Source organism: Lentinus tigrinus (assembly GCF_003813185.1).
Source record: "Lentinus tigrinus ALCF2SS1-7 unplaced genomic scaffold L226scaffold_5, whole genome shotgun sequence".
NCBI lineage: Eukaryota > Fungi > Basidiomycota > Agaricomycetes > Polyporales > Polyporaceae > Lentinus > Lentinus tigrinus.
The window spans coordinates 533,599-553,603 of record NW_027137914.1 but is presented as its reverse complement, the minus strand read 5'-3'; the positions used below and the strand labels follow the sequence as shown (position 1 = coordinate 553,603).

The window sequence follows — 20,005 nt, the reverse complement described above, 5'->3', positions numbered from 1 at the left end:
GCACGCCCGCAGCAGACGCCGAAGCGCTGATCATCATCATCGGTGCGGCATGACCACCACTTCCTCGAGCTTGCCGCACACGCTGTCTGATACATGATAAGTATTAGTAGACAAGTCTCCCATGGCGCAATCATACAGTACATCTGTCCTTACTATGGTGAATGCAACATACAGACACGGGAGAGTGCGATCGACGCAAGATCGAAGCGCCTACTCCCAATCACTATCCTCCTCTTCCTCCTCCCCGTCTTCGTCTTCGTCTTCCTCATCCTCCTCATCTTCATCGCCTTCCTCCTCATCTTCCTCGTCTTCTTCATCTTGTTTCTTTGGCTTCAGGGTGGCCGTCTCAGCCGCACCATCGCTGCTAAGCTGCGACGACACAACATCATAACTGTCTTCACTGCTCTGCCGCGGGCTGAGATTGCCTGGAGTTGAAGTGCGAGACTTCGTCTCCATTGGCGGCGCGCTGAGGTGCCCAGGCGACGCTTCCTGTTGGGAAGAAGCTGTGGTCAAGGCCTGCGCGGGAGCAACTTTCGTAGTCGGCGACGACGGATCGTCGTCGTCGTCTTCCCAGCTGAAGTCGTCCTCGTTTACTGCGGCTGTACCTACCAAAATGTCAGGACATATCTGATAACAATAATGATAGAGCGATACAATACCTTGTATGATGGCTCTCCTATGTGCCTCCTCCCGCTCGACCTGATAAACGCGGAAGAAGTAGCGTGTCCAGAACTCTTCCGGAGTGAGTGTCTCTGGCACTGACCATGACGTGAACGTAAACAAACGCCCAACACGGAGATGCAACGCGAGAAATCAGCGCACCCAAGGTATCCATGGTCGACTTCAACGCGCTGCCATCTACCGGATCCGCCAAGGTCCGCTCAACCTTGTTCTGCCATGCGGTCGTACCCAAGCCGCGGTCCTCCGAAGCGACCTCAGTGGCCAACCAGGTCGTGTACATCTCTCGTACATTCTCGTCATCCTTCGGGTCCACCTTGATCACCGCAGGATCATGTCGGAGCTGCTTCAGCATCGACTCAGCGCGAGTGGCCACGGCACGCAGAGTGTCCACCGATGGCCGTCCGGAACCAGTCGAGGATTCCCTCTCCTTTCCCTTCCCCTTGCTGCTTCCGGGGGTAGGGGACTCCGCAGTGCCCACAGAGGGCAGCATCCACACATCCGTGCCGTCCCAGATGAGTCCAGGGTATCCGGAGTCGCCCTCCTCCGGAGGCACGACCTTCACAGCATCCTTGAGGAACTCGCCAGCTTCACGCAAGAATTCCTCGCTGCGATGGACGTATTCCTCCGTAGCGCCCTGTACGCGATGTAGCTCGGTGGTAATCGTGCTGCGCAGCTGTGCGAAGTCCAAGGCAGTGAGGTTCGCACTCCCTACGCGAGCGTGCTTTAACGTCTCCTTGAGAGACTCTGGCAGCTGCGTCTGGACGGTGTTGACTAGTGACGGGGGCAAGGAGGATTGCAATCGGGCGAAAAGGGTTTGTGACTGAGATGGGGAGGTCTCGGGAACGGCTTTGTCGGAGGTGTCACGGGCATCAGCTGAAGTGGAGGAAGACGGTGCAGCCGTCTCGTCCACAGATGTGGCAGATGCAGCCTGTTCGGTAGGGGAGGCATTGGGTTCCGGGGCCTCAGGAGGAGGGGGAGGCGCCTCAGCCGTGAGCTTCGTGAGTTCGTTCTGCGCTTGCTGCACGACGTCTCCGAAGTCTTTACGCGCAGTCTCAAAGGCTGCCTGGCTCTAAATAGATCCACATGCGCCTTAGTGAGGGCTGGGGAAGATGGCATAGCAGCGTACTTGTTTCCTGAAACCTCCCCAGAACCGCGAGAGCTGCCCAACAACCTGCGTAACCTCCTCGTTCAGGCTTGGCGGAGGTTGATTCGTAGGCGGAGTGGTTGTTCCCGGTACATCGTAAGCGTCAAAGAAATTCATTGTAAAGGCGAGTAGATCGTCATAGAAGTGGTGAACAAGTAATTGCACTTCGGAGGCGGACGCGCCGACAGTACTGGTCGCACTCGACGCCGCAGTTGTAACTTCGAAACTTACTTGGCTTTCAAATGGAGCTTACTATCAGCGCCCTTAGTAAATTCGACTTACTTAGTGGCTTCAGTAGATAAGATAGGAATTACGGTTGATTACCGTGAGTGATTAGCGGAATTCCCACGGCCTTTCCCTAATAAGTTCTGACGTACTCGCGACGCGAGTCAAGAAAATTCTCTGACACGCACCTCGACCTGCCTCCCTCGAGCCCCGTAACCCTTCTTAACCTGAGCGACCCCGCTCGTTCATGATTTTCACTCAGAACACTCGCGACGAGTAAGTCATCCGCTCCTCTAACTGCACATGAGCGAGGTCAGACTGACGCATGCACTCATTTCGCAGTTACCTCAGTGACCTCGTTTTCTCCCTCCTCAGTCATTAAAAGCATTCTCGACAAAATGTTGGTTCGCAACTTCACTCGTATCGCTCGGCTCTCGCGGGGCTTCGCTAGCCATGCGTCACCCTCTACTTCTATGCCCCCCGCGGTTCTCCACCTCAAGACTGGCCAATCGTTCTCAGGCCGTTCTTTCGGCGCCCCCCGAAGCATCTTCGGAGAGACCGTGTTTTCAACTTCCATCACGTCTTGTGAGTCGAGTCATATGCGTCTTCTTTAGGTCGTTGCTCACCGTCGGGCCAGACACGGAGTCCATGACGGATCCGTCTTATCGGGGCCAGATCCTCGTCTTTACCACCCCCCTCATTGGCAACTATGGTGTGCCCAACAACAAGACCCCCGTCAACAGCCAGGATGTGGGAGTCGTCCTTGAGTCGGAGAGGATTCAGTGTTCCGCTGTCGTCGTTGCTGACGTTGCGGAGAAGTTCTCTCACTACACTGCCGTCGAATCCCTTGCCGCGTGGTGCCAGCGCAACAACGTTCCTGGTATCACGGGTGTTGACACTCGCGCTATCACTACCCTTCTCCGAGACCAGGGTACGACGCTTGGTCGCCTCGCCATTGGGCCTGACGCGTGCCTCGCGCCTCCGTGCTCCGAGGAGTATTGGGATCCCACCGCCGAGAACCTAGTCAGCCAGGTCTCGACCAAGACTCCATACGACCTCAACCCGAGTGGCGATGTGAAGATTGCTGTGCTCGACTTTGGTGCGAAGGCGAACATCCTCCGTTCGCTCGTCCGTCGCGGAGCCGCTGTCACCGTCCTTCCCTGGAACTTCGACTTCAACAAGATCCGCGACCAATATGACGGGTTGTTCCTCAGCAACGGTCCCGGCGATCCCAACCACTGCATGGAGGCTGCGATGCACCTGCGCAAGACGCTGCAGGAGTGGGACAAGCCCGTCTTCGGTATTTGCATGGGCCATCAAGTCATCGGGATGGCAGCCGGTCTCGAAGCATACCGCATGACGTTCGGCAACCGTGGGCATAACCAGCCTGTCCTCGCGCTGGCGTCGTCCGGCTCGATCAAGGCGGGCCGTGTCTACGTGACCAGCCAGAATCACCAGTACGCCTTGAAGTTGCAGGACCCCTTCCCTGCTGGGTGGGAGCCGTTCTTCATCAATTGCAACGACTCCTCCGTTGAGGGTATCAAGTCGACGTCCGAGTCTGGCAAGAAGGTGTGGGGCGTGCAGTTCCATCCCGAGAGCGCTGGCGGTCCTCTTGACACCATCGAGGTACGTTCCAATTCCCTTCTTCCTCGATATGCCGCACCAATGCTGACGTCTTCACCTCATTGCCCAGATGTTCACCGACTTCCTTGCCGAGTGCCGAGCTCACAAGCTGCAGTTGAACGTTCCCACATCGCAACCGATGGACGCGGCACGGTTCGCGCCTCAACTGGGTGCCCAGACACCTCGACGGGTTGCCGTCGCTGCTTGAGGCTGGGTAGAAATGCGAAGGCAATGGATTAACGTTGGACATTTCAAGATTTTGTACATTGTTGTATGCGTTGCTATCTTCTCCATGATGCATATGTCTGGGATACTACGTGGTGCGGTTTAGTTTATCAGTTTTGCTACAACTTCAAGTGTAGGGTAAGTGGTGAATTGCCTACTGGGACTGCTCATGTTATCATCCGCCTATCACACATCAAGGCAAGATGGCCGAGCGGTCCAAGGCGTGTGACTCAAGCGAAAGCTTGCCTGCTTAGCAGGTTTCTCATCTGGGTATCCAGGCGGGGGTTCAAATCCCCCTCTTGTCATTGTTTTTTCCAGTTTTCTCAAAGGCTTTTTGTGAATCCAGACGGGGAGGGAGGCGAGGCGCGGCAAGGCGTCGTGTCTACGCGTCAACACTGCCAAATAACGCGTCCGAGACACCTATCGTGGATTGCTCTCGTCTCTATCGAAAAGGCAGCTCTTCCGCCAACCATATGCCCATCTGTGCTCCTAAAATACATTCAAACTCGTGTTTGTATCCCTCCCAAAGTCTTTCCGTGCAGTGCATAGCTCAAGGCTAAGTAGTACTATTAGTATGACCTCCTAAATCGCGTGTCTTGAGCCAACTGTCACTTGATCAGGATCGACTATCACCTTTCCATCAAGGTCTGCAACGGAGACTAGAGGAGAGGAGGTGACATCCTCGAGCCCCACTCAATGCTAAGGTAGGCCCAATGCAGATCCGACTATTATCACGTGATTGTGACGCCCAACAGTTTGGCTCTCCCCCTCCTCTCTGATCCACCGGTAGTTTTGAAACTTTGCACAAGAACCCCTTCAGTGATTCTTGAAAATATCATCTTTTCTTCGTGTCCAACAGAGTGCTGGAGGAGGCCATAGCACTCACGTGATAATCACGTGATAATAGTCGAATCTGCATTGGGCCTACCTTACTCAATGTGGGATCCTCTAAGCGCCAACACGTTTCGGTTGGACCCAGCGATATCCTCGCCATCAGAGTCGAAGTGTACTCATACGTACATGGAATTTGGGATGGCGCGATGTTCAAACAGGTGAATATTGTGGCTCGAAGCTCACGACAACAGTGCTCGCGATCATATACAAGCCACATGTCGTGCAAGCAGTGGGGAGGCTAGGCTCTTTTCAATTAAGTATTAGTCCCGAGGTATAAAGTATGTAGCTATAGCTGCGTACCAATATGCGGTGAAGACGTAAGTATGCAAGATGATGGTATGGGGGATGCAAGATGCAGAGGTTCGAGTGCGATGTGTCAAGACCAGGTCAAGAAAGAATGATCTACTACTTATACGCCGACAGAAGTCCGGGTTTCTTCTTTTTCTGCACGCTCGCACCGGCGCGTCTGTTATGTGGGATGTGGGATTTGCTTCGACTCTTCTCGCCATCCGAGTCTGACGAGACGTCGTCGTCGTCGTCACTCGTCTCGTCTCCCTCCCCATCCTCTCCTCCCTTATCGTATGGCGCAGAAACGACTTTCTTGCTGCTTGATTGTGAAAAAAGCGCGGGCGAGGGGATTTGCGTGGCCGGAAACAGCTGCTGGCTGGCGAGATCCGTAAGAGTGGGGTACATAGCCTGTGAGAACCAGCTAGGTCGTGACCGTGGCGGCCCCTTGAAAGTTTTGTCCTGCTCCTCAGCCTCGCTGTCGCTTCCGTGTAGGTGGTCGTCAGGGAATGGGGTACTCTCCGCATCGGGCATGCCGAAGCGTGTCGGGACCTGGCTGCTGGATGGGATGAAGAGCGGCTCCTTGATACCCTTTGGCTTCGGCGTAACAGCATCGAGCATCCTGTCTACAGGTTCGTCTGTGGGCTCTTCGACGGCCTTGTCCTCCTTGCTGGAAGTCTTCTTCCGACCGCGGGTAGCTCTCCCCTCCGGTGCAAGCTCGGGGCTGCTCGGCTGGAGTTCGTCCGTCATGGAGGAGTCAACATCGCCCACAGACTCGGTCTGCGTCCTGAGGCCTGACTGTGACAACGTAGCCCATGAGATCTTCCCAACAGCTGGTGTCTCGGACACCTGAAGCTTTCCTACTTGCGCTTCCGGTTGTTCGACGTCCCTCTCTTCCTCCGGTTCGTCAACAGATGCAACAGAATGCTGGGAACGGGTCGACATGGGCCTCACGCCTCTTCCCCTCCCTCGTCCTCTCGCGGCACGGGCTCCACGTTTTGCAATCTCATCCTGTAACGCACGCTGCGCTGCATCCTTCGCCTCCTTCTCCGCAAGCTTGGCGGCCTTCCTAGCTTCCGTCTCCGCGCGCTTCGCCGCCGCCTTCGCCTCCCGCTCCGCCTTCTTCTCTGCCGCCTTGCGCTCGCGCTCTGCTTTTTTCTCTAGCTTCTCCGCTTCTCGTTGCGCCTTCTCCTCCTCAGTCAGCCTTTTTCTCCCGCGCTGCGGGGGAGCCGGTGCGGGTGTGGACGTAGGTTCCGGGAGGGATGAGGGTGGAGGCATGTTAGATGTGCGTCGTGTTAAACGAGTCGTGCGGCGGGGTACCTCCTCCACATCTTGCTGAAGTTCCGAGGATTCTCTGGAGTCCTGAGTCTTCTCCCGTTCGAGCTCTAGAACCTCTTCATCCAACCCGCGTTCCTGCTCATGCGCCTCCTCGGATATCTCCTCAAGGAGTTCCGGCACCGGACCGTGTTCTGACTGAACAGGGTGCGCGTCAGCGGGTAGGGTCAGCTCTGCCTCCGAAAGAACGAGCTCTCCAAGGAGCTGCCGAGACAAGGGAGGGGCGCTGTCCTTAACTCGGGCTTGTGGGAGACGTCCGTACCGGTCCTTCATACGAGACACGGTCCCCGGGGTGCGCGGAGTTGCTGGAGGTGGGGTCTGCATTTGAGCCTCAGCTGAGGGTTGCGAAGCATCAGGATCCTCTATGGGATCCTCTGGGTCTAGATCCTGGCGTTCTCGGTCTCCGACGGAACTGAAGGAATCGATGGGGTCATTTGGGTCCTCAGAGTACGGCTCCACGACGTCAACTTGCACAGCAGTTGCATCATCTTCGTCTTCCTCGACTTGCGGCGAGGGTGCATGTGCAAGTGACGTCGGCACATGCCCGGCGGCCTCGGGGGGGAGCTCGCGGTGCCCATGCTCCTCGGTGTTCCCGGCCGCAGAGTTCGCGATGGCCTCCGTGGAAGCCTTAGAGGAGCCATCAACCTGCATGGAGGATTCGGCGTACCGTTCATCCTCCACTGATGCAGCGTCGTCATTGGACTTTCCCTGCTCCACGTCCGCGTCCTGGGCGATGCCGTCCAAAGCCTCCTGCGAGACAAGAGGATTAACCTCAGCAGCGTGCTCGACGCGATCCGAAGCATCGTAGCCGGTAAACGATGCGTCCGGACCAGACCCTGCACGAGACTTGCCGGACTCACTAGCTGGGCTTCCCTCCTGCTCGGAAGCTGGCTTGGTCGGGACCGCTTCCTCTTCGTCGGACTCTTCATCAGCCGCGTCGGGATCATCGAGCATCTCTCTCATCTCCTCGTCCTTTTCCTCGTCCTTCTCCTCGTCGCTCTCCTCTTTGTCCGACTCAGCCGCGTCGGGATCATCGAGCATCTCTCTCATCTCCTCTGCAAATACCTCATCCTTCTCCTCGTCGCCCTCCTCTTTGTCCGACTCAGCTGCGCCTCGGAGGAGTGCAGAGTCCTCGCGAGCGAGGACATCCGCCTCGACCTGACGAGCGTCCTACATCCGCAATGAGCTCCTTCGTCGGCGAGTTTGGAGCAAAGCACGTACCTCGACGCTGTCATTTGGATCGGGATCCATAGTCGTGGGCGGAATGATGACGTCGTCCACATCCATGTCGGGGTCGGCAGGCTCCGGTTCAGGCTCTCGCTCGTCGTCCGACGAAGATACTGCGCGTTCGAATCTGCGGGACATGCGGCGGAACGCCCGGTCGTTCTTCTCCTCTTCCTCCAAGTCCACGTCCACGTCCTTGTCGGCCTCGTCGTTTGACTCCGCGCTTTCGTTGTCGGACTCAGACTCGGAAGGGATCTGAGCAAGGACACTGGTTCGAGGTTTGACCGGGCGCCAGAGCAAAGCCTCGAGATTGGTTGGGTCAGGTATGATAGCACTGGCACTGACCGAGTGAGCAGGTGCAGAAGCATTGTCCTCGTCGTCACTGGAAGAACTCTCGTTGCTGCTGCCTTCGTCTTTGCTTTCTACAGCCACCTCCGAGATCTCGGACCCCGCTGGAAGGCGTGGACTAGGAAGGGAGCGATTAGGGAGAGAGGGTCTCCTGGAGGGCGCCGTTGACAGAGACGGCAAGGGAAGCTCCGGGGAGGACGGCGGCACATCCCCAGATGGGGCAGGAGCGGGAATGATTGGCACTGGAGGCACAGATAATGCGGTAGCGGTGGTACGTCTTCGCCTTTGCACTTCCTTGACAAGGATCGCGACTTCTTTGATGAGCTCATCGCCGGCCCCATCCTTCTTGAGCTGTGTGAAGCGTTTGCGTAAAGACAACGCCCCCGCTGTCACAACGGGACATTCCGAACGTGGGTGCACCGCAGCCTGCTCGCATATTGGACATGTAGGTGCGCTTGACGAACGAGCTTTCTTCGCGTTCGATGTTCGCCCCTTTGGCGGAGCTACGGTATCAACCACAGCGATAGGCTCGCCCATCGCTGGAGCATTCTGAGTAGCTGCGGGGACAGACACTGAGGCGGAGGATTGCGAGCCATCGGCCAGATCATCCGGACCCCAAACCTTGCTCAGCTTGGACTTGCCGGTATTGCGCTTGCGAGCGGGAACAGGCGGAGTAAGCAAGAGAGGTGCGGGAGGAGTAGGCTCAGCGGTGCTCGCAGGAGTTCCACGTGCCATCAAAGCCTCGTATGCCGCCTGTACCGCGGCCATGGCAGCGGGAGATGGACCCGGAGAATCTGCAGGGGTTATGTCAGTCATATTGCTCTCCAGCATTTGAGTCTTATCTACCTCCGGACGATGCAGGCAAACTCTTCTTGCGGTCCTGCTTGGCTTTCTTCGAAGACGCAACTTCCGACTCGACCTCCTCATGAGCCGATGTGATTTCACCTGGGACTCATTAGGATAATTGACGGCTTCAGAAAATAGAGAAGCTTACCGATGGGTGATGAGTCGCTAGCCACATCAACGATCTGGATCGTCTGTCTCCGCTTCGATTGCTTGCCTGACAACTCAACGTCAGTGTACGCAGAGTATGCTCGACTCTAGATGCCTACCATATACGCTTGAATGTGTCGGTTCAACTGAGGCACAATGGTTGAAGGCAGGTGCTAGAGCGAAATCTCCTGTGATTTCACGAATGGGAGGAACAAGAAGATATTTGCATACCCTGATGCTCAGCCGTGTCCATAGTTGAGAATGAGACATTCTGAAGGACTTTCGACATCGACCGTTTCCCTGTCTCATCCTCCGCAGGCATAGCTTGGATGGAGGAAGAGACTGTCATGGATGGCGCAATGGCATCCGGTGGGCCCTCGTCGCCATCCCGTGGGATCTTCGACTTCGGCTTGTCCTTGGACCCTAAAACCTAAAGTATAAGTCATACACTAGAACATGGGATACAGCGAAACCGACCTGGTTCTGTGTGCGAAGTCGAATCTTGAACAGATTCAGGCTGAATCGCTGAGTCACTGTCAGCGACTCTGCGTGCGTGACAGTCTCAACAACAACTACCTGGAGCAGCGTCGACAGGTTCTCCAATGGGAACATCCTTGTGCTTGCGCTTCTGAGACTGTTTCGCGAAAGTCGATTCGGTCTCCGGTGTAGATTGACCCCTTGCATCCTTCTCTCGGGCGTCCTTCGCTTTCTTGGCAGACTTCTTGCCGTCAGAAACCTTTCCAGCAGGCACATCTTCCCGGGACGCAGTGGCGCGAGCTTCCTTCAAAGGCTCAGCCGTCTCAGTTATGTTGCGCCCCTTGCTCCTGCCTTTCTTGTCAGACTTCGCAGTGCGACCAGAGGTGGCCTCCTCTACCGAGGTAGTCGTATCTTCAACAACCCTGCCGTTCTTACGCTTCTTCTTGGAAGGCAAACGAGGAGGAGACGATGACGGAGGGACAACGGGAATTGAATGGCTAGTTTCGGGAGAGTCGCGACGCTTCCGCTTGGAACCCCGAGGGGCATCCACGGCATCCGACGAAGAGGGTGCTACATTGTGGGTCGAAGATGAAATCTGAGTAAGAGAAGACGAGGCGGGCCCCGGGTGAGACGAATGGTGCTGAAAGTGCGCGGCCTCGCCACGAACGGGCTCTTTCGGATGGGCGGCATGCATGTCTGGATGGAAGTTCTGAACATGAAGATGAGGGGGCGTCCGAATATAACTGACCTGAGCTAGGCTCTAGCAACGGAGAACTGTCAACTGAGACATTCACATTGCGACGCCGTTTCTCCTTTGGTACTCCATTCGCATCTACAGTAGATGCTGCAGCTGATAGGCGAGACGAACGTTCTGCAGTGGACGACCTGGAAACAGATACAGGGTCGGGAGCGATGACAGACGACATAATGGGTTGGTGGAGCTTTTTCATCCGCTTTCTGCTGGGTTTCTGCAAGGGATCAATGCTCAGCTGTCTTGAGTATAACAAAACATTCGACATACAGAGATGACGGAAGCCTCTCGCGAGCTCTGCCCTGTGAATATGGGCGGACCATCTTGACCAACGAAAACAGACACGTCTAGAGACGTTGCATATCGCGCAAGGTGACGGAAGGCTTCGAAGTCATCGTCTGTTCACCAAGGCCGTGAGGTAAATAGTCAGGGAAGAGGAGTATATCGAGCGCACCATCGTCCAGCTCGATGACCTTCCCCTCATGCAGCCTAGCAAAACGTATAGGCGCGTCATCTGAAAGCCCCAGCTTCTTCCGTACAATGTCCTGAGTCTCGCGCAGTGATTGGCCTGCAACAGCCGTGCTTCATAAGTAACAAGAGCATGACGGGAAGCTGTTCGCGCACCCTTGTATACCCGCGCAAACGTCCTGTTCGGGGCGTAGAACGTGACTACGGTCCCTTCATCGTCTCGTTTACGCTTGCCGTCCATGAGTGGCAGAAGACCCAGGGATGACACGACGCGACGCGCAGTGGTCCAAGACTCAGAGCAAAAGCGAAGACTTCGTGCCAAAGCGCAAACAGGCGCCCAGACCCTCCGGCAGCGCCGTCCGAGGCGTCAGCGGTTCCACATCCTCTCCTACCTCCCACCACCATGGCCGGCCAACACGGTATGCACTCTGTCGCAGCGACTACAACAAAATTCTGACTTGTGTAATCCAAACGAAAGGTTCTGGGTTCCACCCGCATCTGCCTGGTTTCACGCACAGGTTCCTTGCCACGACGTTGGGCGCGACGATGTGGTTCTTCATCTTCTATCGTGCGAGGTACGTCTCTTTCGTTGTTTCACTACTTGCATGATTGTTCATGATATGCTGCAGGAAGGATGGCGCTAAACTTCTGGTAAGTTCGAAGGGTGCATCGCGTTGCGTGATCACTGACGGCGTGTCTAGGGTCTCCACCACCCATGGGAGGGGCATGAGCATGATCACCATGGACACGAGGCGGGTCAATCCGACCATCATTGAACTGAAGCGCACAATACATCCTGTTGTCCATCTTCCTAGTAATGTGTGGTGTGAACAGCCGCTCTCCAATACGTTGGATCGCTCGGTGTGTGGAACGTCTAAGAGGTATGTACTACTTGCATGTCTGGCTTCCCCCACCTTCGCGTATCAGAAAGGTCTTCTCTCACTTGGCGCACTCGGGCACAAATGAAAGTGACACACGAACCAGTCAGACAGCGTACGCATTCCGGAGGGCAAGTAAACAGGAGGATATGAGGGTCTGACTCCTTGGCTTCTATCCACTGCACCGGTCCGCAAAAAGTGGTGAGGTATCTCCTGGGTCCTGCGCCAAGCACTGCGCAGACGTGTTCAAGACTGTCGATGAGTCTTGGTGTCGCTGTTCATGGACGTGACACCGATGTCCGCGCGAGAGAAGCAGTGACCTTGACGCGAGTAGGTGTATACCCGCTTTCGTCCCAGCCTGACTCCGTTGTTTCACCATCTTCTTTGCCTGGCCCAAGGCTCGACTCTGCTGGATTTCCCGGTCATTGGTGCCGGGGGTGCACAATCGTGCTGTTCGGCCGTGGCCCGTGAGTTTCCGGTACGTTAGCGCTCATGTGGATCGCCGTAGGCTCATCTTATCAGATACCAAATACCGGAAAGCTTCTGTAGCAGTGGTGAACGTTGCATTCGTTCCTCTGTAGATTTACGGCACGTTATGGAGAGCCATGACCCCACTCGCCATGGCCTCAACCGTCGGAGGCAGCGCAGGTCTCTCATGTGTGTATGCCAATTTTCAGAGCTTGAGTTGCGCTTTGAAGCATTTACAGTAATCCAGTTGTGCCTGTCAGTAGGTGGGTCTTTTGTCTGTCATCAACCCACACCCTCTTCACCGCGTACTCAGACCAGCGTGCGTCATGCGTACCTAGGGCTAGGCCGTCGAGGGCGACAAAGAAGACAAAGTTGGACACGCTCAGGCTGCGGGCTGTGTCAAAGCTTGACAACGAGGTATCATTGACATGTCTAATGCCGTGTCGGAAAGTGTAGTAAATGGTATGGTACAGTAAACGGGCCTAGATGAACAGGCACAATACTTTTCTAGCCTGTGCTCTATCCGGAGTAAGCAAAACGATGGTGCGACTATTGTACAGCAAAACATTCGCCAAGCAAGCAAGCAGCACGGGTCGAGCAGGGTAGCCTATATAAGTAGAGCAATAAGACAAGAGATTCATGAGTTATAAGGAGCGATGGGTGCGTTAGAGTAAGAGGCTGAGGAGAGAACGTGAGGATCGGCGTCGAGTGTCCATCTTCGTAGGTCGGAACCATCAAGTATGTACAAACCGTGCATCGTGAGGCGTGGCCCGGACGTGAGGATCACAAGAGTGTCGTCTGTTGGAGGATGATCACGAGAATGCAGTCTCGGACTGCACATGCTGTCAGCGTCGGTGCGATAATTCGGCATAATGAGGACCAGACGTACTGCTGTTCAACACAGCGCCCATGACCGTCGTGTCAATTGCACAAGTGACGTGTGCATGGAGCTGTCGCCTTTTCGGCGAGCACATGCGATGCGTCAGGATCATCTGTTCCCGGAGGTCTTGATTCATCGTCAGCGTTGAGCTCGACACCGTTGAGCTCTTAGGTACGACTCACAATCAGCGACGTATTCCGCCTTGTTGGGGCGACCGTGGTAGCTCGCAACGTAGTCTTCAAACTTGATCCCGGCCTTGAGCTTGGCGTACAGGATGTCCGCCTTGTTCAGCAGGAGGATGAACATCGCGTTCGCGAGCAGCTTGCTCTTGCACACGGTCTCCCATAGTTCCATCGAGTCGAACTATCACCAGTTCTAGTGCGTCAAATCTTCTGTGCCCTGCTTAAGCCACAGTTGTGTACGTACCAGTCGGTTCACAGAGCCATCTTCCGAAAGCCTCTGATTAAAGCCGCTCATGGGGCAAAGGAAGATCACCGCGTTCACGTCGTCGAAGTATGATGCCCACGCAGCTGGACGAACCCTCATCAGTGTCCTGCAGAACAATGACATATTCTCCGACCTACCGCGCTGGTTACGGGAACCGCCAACGTCATAGAAAACCCAGTCAGAGCCTTTCTCCGCGGCTATAGATTGGTAGGTCAGTCGCACAGGCGCTTGTGGTCGATATAGAAGCATACCTGTTTCCATGGTCATGCGATACTCCTCGACTCCGAGAGTACGCAAACGTGCACGGAGGATGTCGTCGGTTGTCGGGGTGTACGACAAGTTCGCGACACGAGCGGCGTTGTCGAGGAAGCTGCTGGAACGTCAGCGGGATTTCCAAGCAGTAGAAGATACGACGCACTAGCGGGCGTGGTGGTGCAAATCCATGCCTTCCTCCTCGAGCGTACGAAGGATGGAACTCTGCCACAGAGCAACAACGTCGTCCTTGCACGCATCCAGTATCTGACGTGCATCTTCCACTTCGTCCGGGATAGAGGGTGATTTAGCCGCCGTAGACCCCTTCCGCCGCCTCATGAGCGTTTTCCATCCGCTCCCACCACGGATAGATACCTCGGGTGCAGCACGTGGGCGCCAAGTTGGCTTCGAGGTCTCCTCCGTGGGTGACGACAATTGCGAAGGGCTCTCCTCATTGATGGCACGACTGAGGATCAACTCAACCTGCTTGAGCGGCGACAGGCGCATCTGGAGCATGCGAACGTTGGGGTCACTCTTCCCACTCGCGGAACCTGCCGTCGAGAGCACTTGTAGAACATGGTTGACGAAACGCGCGAGGTTAAGATGGATGACGGTCCGCCATGCTTCTGTCTCCGCCGCGAACTGAGATGGGCAGAAGAAGAGCTGGAAGTGTTTGATCATTGTGGACTTGCCAGACTCGGCTTGGCCTGTCGATGGCAACAAACAAGACGTACCGGCGCGTCAGACATATTCGCTGCTAGCGCCGTGCAAGGAATGGACAAGGATGACGTCCGCGTACCTAGCAAGAGAATCTTTGTCTGTGGCCGACGTTTCCGCAACTCCTGCCGCTCCTGCTCGAGCGCGCGGTCGATCTCATCGCTGGTCGGGTCGTCAGGTTGACGTAGAATGCTGTTTGACAGCTCAGTGCTAACGCACCTTATCCTCTTCGCCTCCCGTTCAGCGGCGAGCCGTGCCTCCCGGTCGTTTGCGTTCTCGTTCGTGAGTACGGGCGGCCAGACGTTGCTCGACATGTGCGGGTCGTCCGGTCAGGGGGGGGCTGCGCTGGCAAGCGTGGAAGGGGGGTGGGGAAGGGCAAGGGAAGGACGCCGGTATGGGCGCAAGTGGGGATTGTGTAGATATGGATGGGCGGGAGATTCGAGCACGGGGAAGGCCTCAGTCAGGGGGTGGGGATGCAGGGAGAAAGGTTTAGAATGACGGGAACATGCTGGATGGTGTCGATTTGTGGCGCCGCGCGCGCGAGGCGACGCGACCCCGCGTTTCGCGAGCCGGGTCTATAGCCCTGATTGCCCCTCGTTGCGCAGTTACCATTCACCTTTTGCCTTTCTGGGGCTCGTTTGATGCACCTCATATGTACCCGATCGGCAGCATCCCATTCGAGCGAGCGTCGTCGGCCTCGGTGACCCTGGCATGAGTCGATCGACTATGTAGTGACCCTGGGTCCCGTCGGCTTGGACTAGTTGCAAGAGGGAGCGGACTCTCTGATGCGCAGCTATCTACAAGCTTCAGATAAGTACATGCTAGGTTCTGACTCACCGCGAGAAAACGTTAAAAGGAAGCGTTTGGTATGAACCTGGGTCGCGCATGGCCATGATTGGACGCTGCTCCAAAAAGATATAAGTATTCCTGATTGAACGCCGGGCTGACCCAATCTGAGATGTCAATCTCACGGCAAGCGCCCCGGCGCCGGTGGCTCAACTTGATGTGGTGCGCGAACCTGCGCAATTGACAATGCTCTCGACAACCAAGCTTTCAAGCTCTGCCAAGGCGTCTGGCTGGACGATGTTCTGTTCCATTGACCTCCATAGGTAGAGTCCGACGGTATGGAATATGACAGTGGTCGGGCGGGCACTGTAGTTGATGGAACTTGTTTCGCGTGAATTCAATCAGAAGACACCGTTCTCTGAATTTGCTCGACTGCTCGGGTCTTCAGATCTCTCTGGTGTGGTCCCGGTGTTCTATCCACCGAACTGGGCGTCCTGGGCATCATATCCCGCAAGGATCGGACATCGTACACCTTCGAAGCAACCTGGGGTAAGCATTCGTCTGAGTGTTCGCACATACATATATACATACATCTTCGAGAATGGCGACAACATTCAAGCCACCCAGTAGCGAGGCATTAAAAATACCGTTCAGCCCCAGAGCATAGCATCTACGTGCTTACCGAAGTAGCGTTGTCCCTTGACCGGATGCTCCTCGATGATGCGCTCAACCGCTTACTTGTCTTCAGCGGTGAGGGTGATTCAGACATCAGCGCCCGCAGGTTCTCGAGGCAGCGCTCGCGAGTTCTGGCGTGGAAGACAAGGAGGCATGAGCACCTTGGGACTCACGATTCCGTCATACAGATAGCAGTTGACGTACCATAGGCCCGATGACCTTCTCTCTCAAAGAGGCGACCAAGCAATACACAGCTGAGCCGCCGTGTACCCCTTCTTCGCAATGGCCTTGATAGCCTCCGCGATCCTGATAAGTACTACGTCATGCGAATGATGAGATGTTGTGCACTAGGAAAGTCACTGGAGTATCATGACTGCTACTGTCAGTGTAGGACATAGGCTGTCACTTACGATCGAGGTCCTCCCGCTTCGTGATTGTACCGGCAAGCAGCCCTTTACCGAGGGGCTTGATTCTGAAGTGAGCAACAATCACGTTCTTCGGCAAAGCGCACGTACGAATAGGCGGCCACCGCCCAGTAGCTGCGGCGATAACTAGTAGACGATATGTCGTGATGATATGTGGAACGGATCAGACGCTATGGGCTCACCTTTCTCGACTTCATAATCGTACGCGGTGCGACTGACTTCAATCTCGTCGATTGATACGTGCGGGATGGACCTGGGACATTCGTGGATCAGTGGCGTATCGAACAATATTGAAGCCACTAACGGCTTGGCCATGTCTCTAGGGTTTCCGGGCGGACCTCCGAAGACCGATGTGGTCAAATGCGCTCTCTCGAACTAGCTCGGCGAGGGTTCTCCACGCTAATTTGTGAGTCAATCCGCGCACGTTGGAAAAGGTCTATCTGCTTGGTGCCATGAAGGGCAGTTAAGGCGTCTTCCACGGTAGGTTCCCGGGTCTGATGGCGCAGTGGAGGGAAGTGATCCGGTAAAGTAGCTTGAAGGCGCGATGAGCAACTTACGATGCATCAAACCTGCAACGTTGCTACCCTGAATACGTCGTGGGGTGCGTAAGACTTCAAATCACCTAGGCGTTCACGGTGCCTGAGCTGACCGTGACCATGGCAGAACGTCGACGCCGACCTTAATCGCTTAAAAGGCTTGCTCATCGGAAAGGATGGAATCCATACAACCACAACAAATCCCCACATCATTATCATCAACCATGCTAAGCGCAAGAGGTCATGGTCAGTCACCGATACAGGAGCTTTCCGAGGAGAACTTACGGCAACTTTTGCGACAGTCAACTTGAAGCGGTCCCTCCTCATAGAGTGGTGGTAGCAACCATAGCTGAGCTCGTGCAGGTGAAAGCTGGAAGAAGTAGATTATCCTGCTTCCTGAGCAGTGAGTACTGCTTCCTGAGGCAGTGAGTATATATGCATCCAGGAGGCGCCATCGTTGGTGGGCCGCTCTTCGATGTCTGTCGGGCATCTGTTGATACAAAATCATGCATATGAAGTGGTTTGGGTCCCAAAGGGGCGCATCATTAGAAGCGATGCCACTGCGTCACAAGAAAAGCTGATGAGTTATGCATCAATTCAAGTACTGTACGGAATCCTGGAACTCCGCTCTAAGAGAGGTACTGCTTGGCTTTACCAAGTTATGCAATTCTCATACCCAATGTGCTCAGCCTTGAGACGAATAAGACGACAGACAATGATGAGAACAAGGACCAAAGTAAATCATGTTGCGAGGGAAGGAACGATGTTCAAGCTCAAGGTAGACCCATAGCGCCCGAACTATTACGCTTACTCGATTTGGATGACCACCCGGACATCTCCGAGCGCTCGAAGCACACAGCTAGGAGAACCCTCTCGCTGCCGCCTCACACAACACCCAGGCCGTCAAGACAATCGGTGAGTACATACTGCCTCTGTGATGCTGCTGGGACGGAAGAGGGCATAAGGAGGGTTGAGTGCTGAAGGATTGGTTGGGAGAAGGATGAGTTACGAGGATGGATGGGACTACTCGCATCTGGATGAACCTCTGTGAGTACAATTTTGACTGACTTTTTACGTTCCCCTCCAGGTACCTCCGTCGCCCACCATGTCTCTCGTTGTCCCTGAGGCCCACCAGCAATTCCAGGTCCGTTCACGCCGTGCAATTACCAGGAGGGTGAAGTCCTGACCTTGGGAATTATAGCACATCTTGCGTCTCCTCAACACGAACGTTGATGGCAAGCGCAAGATCATGTACGCCCTGACGGAGATCAAGGGTGTTGGCCGTCGCTACGCCAACCTTGTCTGCAAAAAGGCCGATGTTGACTTGAACAAGCGGTATGTCATCATTCAGTGCGATCTGCTACTTATACCTGATCGTGCGGACGGTGCAGTGCCGGCGAGCTTAACTCGGATGAGCTCGAGCGTATCGTTACCATCATCCAAAACCCCACGCAGTTCAAGATCCCCACATGGTTCCTGAACAGGCAGCGGGACATCGTTGACGGCAAGAACCTGCAGATTCTTTCCAACGGTGTTGACTCGAAGCTCCGTGACGATCTTGAGAGGCTGAAGAAGATTCGTGCGCACCGTGGTCTCCGGCACTTCTGGGGCCTCCGTGTCCGTGGTCAGCACACCAAGACGACTGGTATGTACAGTGCACTTGCGGTCTTCGAATTTGTGCTCATTCATGCAAATAGGTCGTCGGGGCAAGACCGTCGGTGTGTCGAAGAAGCGTGGTTAAGCGTTTCTGGAGGATTCATTGCTTTCGTTGCACTATCTCTTCGACGGCGGTATTATGTTCACTATGTGATGTATCATTTCCATGCAGTAATGCCAACCACCATGACATGCCGTCTTTCATCGTCCTTGTGTTCTATGTCCCTTGGAGATTGATCGAGAGTGCTCGACGCTCGTCATTTGTGTGGGAAGGAGACCAAATCTGGTATGAGGAACTAGAACGTTCTGGGAAAGTTCGTGCGCTTGTGCTCTGTATATCTCAAACGTCGACCACAACGTCGAGGGCATCCAACATGACCTCAACTGCTGCTTGGGCTGATCCGTACTCTCTACACCCTTGGTTCCGAATGCCGTCTCACAAGCGCAAGGATTTCAGCGACGAGGAGGATGCGCCCTCCACCCTCTACGAGCCCCCTCGCTCCCTTTCGCCTGCCCGGAGTCCCAAACGCCGCAGGTGCGACGTTCTCGAGACTGGTATGTCGCAGCTGACGTTGGACGGGCGACCCATCACACCATCAGCGACTTTCGCTAGCCCAACCATCCTCTTCCCCGATTCACCTGCCGTCGCGTCACACCCGCCACCACTATGGGACGCACCAGGACCCAACGTCACGCATATACCGGCCAGCGCGGCAACAGCAGTCGTCCTCCCTGGGTCCGTCGAGGAGCCGACGTCACCGGAGACCGTCGAGGAGGATGCGGAGGTGCAGGACGTGCCGATGAAGGTCCCGTCGTGGTATGAGATCGAGAAAGACCGTACGTCCATTTCCTCACATTCCTCCGCGTCCTCCGCGTCCTCTTCCACCCCCATCCATCCTTCTGCTTCTACGTCCGGTGTCCGTCGTCGTTCCCCCACCCCTCCCCATACCTCTCGGAGGCGGCATGTCCGTCATCCACCCCGTCCGACTGTTGTTGACGTGCCCGACGACGATACAGGCATAGTGATCACCGATCTCGAAGACTATGACGCGGAAGACGAGCCCGACAATACCCCCACGAACCCCCCACACGGCGCAGAGGACCTACCTGCATTCTCCATTTCCTCCGCGGTGCTGGACCGGCTCCTGAAGCCAAATGCCCTCGGCCCGCTTTCCCCGGAACCGAGCCCGAGCACCGCGCTCGTGTTGTACCGTCCGCTGGTAGTGCCGGACGAATCGCAAGACGGAAGGGCATCGCCGCAGGAACGCAGACTAGAGAGCGGAGAAAAGGAAGGACTCAGCGCCGTTCCTGGGGCCCTGGAGGACGCACTGCAGCCAATGGGAGAGGAGGTGCCGATGGAGGACACGCGCCCATGTACCCCAATGGTATTAGAACCGGTAGACGAGCCTGTAGACGAGCCAATGGACATTGAGATGCTTTGACCAGCCAATCACCACCAGACGTAGACCGTGTGCACTCACCCCTTTGAAGTTCTTACGTAGTATACTCCCCACATAGTCACGTTGTACGTTTGGACAAACAGTTCACTCGCGCCTTGATGGTATCGTGCTAATAACCATCCTTGCCTGCAACCTCCAGATACTTCAGTCGG

General features: G+C 55.5%; 8 protein-coding genes and 1 non-coding gene across 9 annotated transcripts; 5 read left to right on the top strand and 4 right to left on the bottom strand.

Moving 5' to 3' along the window:
- Positions 1–37: 37 nt before the first annotated feature.
- L226DRAFT_502679 (uncharacterized protein) lies at positions 38–2,029 on the bottom strand. The gene is made up of 4 exons (XM_067677888.1): positions 1,808–2,029; positions 823–1,750; positions 660–758; positions 38–605 (listed from the first exon to the last, which is right to left on the bottom strand). Exons 1-4 carry the CDS (start codon positions 1,940–1,942, stop codon positions 211–213), a joined length of 1,557 nt encoding a protein of 518 aa, XP_067538824.1. The 5' UTR covers positions 1,943–2,029; the 3' UTR covers positions 38–210.
- A 202-nt stretch (positions 2,030–2,231) lies between these two features.
- On the top strand, positions 2,232–4,037 carry L226DRAFT_551065 (carbamoyl phosphate synthase small subunit). The gene is made up of 4 exons (XM_067682799.1): positions 2,232–2,326; positions 2,393–2,635; positions 2,688–3,676; positions 3,744–4,037. The coding sequence occupies exons 2-4, from the start codon at positions 2,449–2,451 to the stop codon at positions 3,879–3,881; spliced, it is 1,314 nt and encodes a 437-aa protein (XP_067538823.1). The 5' UTR covers positions 2,232–2,326; positions 2,393–2,448; the 3' UTR covers positions 3,882–4,037.
- A 58-nt stretch (positions 4,038–4,095) lies between these two features.
- On the top strand, positions 4,096–4,203 carry L226DRAFT_t61. The gene has a single exon. It is a non-coding gene; the product is annotated as a tRNA-Leu (tRNA).
- Positions 4,204–4,932: 729 nt separating this feature from the next.
- Positions 4,933–10,962, bottom strand: L226DRAFT_558257 (uncharacterized protein). Its single transcript, XM_067683230.1, has 12 exons — positions 10,830–10,962; positions 10,660–10,773; positions 10,476–10,603; positions 10,203–10,422; positions 9,554–10,150; positions 9,455–9,502; positions 9,209–9,400; positions 9,097–9,150; positions 8,979–9,044; positions 8,831–8,929; positions 7,634–8,778; positions 4,933–7,582 (listed from the first exon to the last, which is right to left on the bottom strand). The coding sequence occupies exons 1-12, from the start codon at positions 10,912–10,914 to the stop codon at positions 5,198–5,200; spliced, it is 5,133 nt and encodes a 1,710-aa protein (XP_067538822.1). The 5' UTR covers positions 10,915–10,962; the 3' UTR covers positions 4,933–5,197.
- Positions 10,963–11,076: 114 nt separating this feature from the next.
- L226DRAFT_567920 (uncharacterized protein) lies at positions 11,077–11,449 on the top strand (the record flags this gene model as incomplete). Its single annotated transcript, XM_067684103.1, has 4 exons — positions 11,077–11,092; positions 11,152–11,248; positions 11,303–11,324; positions 11,375–11,449. The coding sequence occupies 4 exons, from the start codon at positions 11,077–11,079 to the stop codon at positions 11,447–11,449; spliced, it is 210 nt and encodes a 69-aa protein (XP_067538821.1).
- Positions 11,450–12,802: 1,353 nt separating this feature from the next.
- L226DRAFT_456600 (G-alpha-domain-containing protein) lies at positions 12,803–14,629 on the bottom strand (the record flags this gene model as incomplete). Its single annotated transcript, XM_067675307.1, has 9 exons — positions 12,803–12,852; positions 12,909–13,025; positions 13,082–13,262; positions 13,326–13,429; positions 13,484–13,543; positions 13,598–13,716; positions 13,765–14,305; positions 14,398–14,477; positions 14,535–14,629. 9 exons carry the CDS (start codon positions 14,627–14,629, stop codon positions 12,803–12,805), a joined length of 1,347 nt encoding a protein of 448 aa, XP_067538820.1.
- Positions 14,630–15,574: 945 nt separating this feature from the next.
- Positions 15,575–17,064, bottom strand: L226DRAFT_520656 (uncharacterized protein; the record flags this gene model as incomplete). Its single annotated transcript, XM_067678659.1, has 9 exons — positions 15,575–15,645; positions 15,840–15,907; positions 16,047–16,092; positions 16,187–16,327; positions 16,384–16,454; positions 16,540–16,600; positions 16,626–16,733; positions 16,759–16,786; positions 17,023–17,064. 9 exons carry the CDS (start codon positions 17,062–17,064, stop codon positions 15,575–15,577), a joined length of 636 nt encoding a protein of 211 aa, XP_067538819.1.
- A 778-nt stretch (positions 17,065–17,842) lies between these two features.
- On the top strand, positions 17,843–18,478 carry L226DRAFT_456807 (40S ribosomal protein uS13; the record flags this gene model as incomplete). Its single annotated transcript, XM_067675323.1, has 4 exons — positions 17,843–17,881; positions 17,939–18,072; positions 18,129–18,382; positions 18,435–18,478. 4 exons carry the CDS (start codon positions 17,843–17,845, stop codon positions 18,476–18,478), a joined length of 471 nt encoding a protein of 156 aa, XP_067538818.1.
- Positions 18,479–18,732: 254 nt separating this feature from the next.
- On the top strand, positions 18,733–19,990 carry L226DRAFT_531595 (uncharacterized protein). The gene is made up of 2 exons (XM_067680108.1): positions 18,733–19,230; positions 19,411–19,990. Exons 1-2 carry the CDS (start codon positions 18,822–18,824, stop codon positions 19,833–19,835), a joined length of 834 nt encoding a protein of 277 aa, XP_067538817.1. The 5' UTR covers positions 18,733–18,821; the 3' UTR covers positions 19,836–19,990.
- Positions 19,991–20,005: the final 15 nt, after the last annotated feature.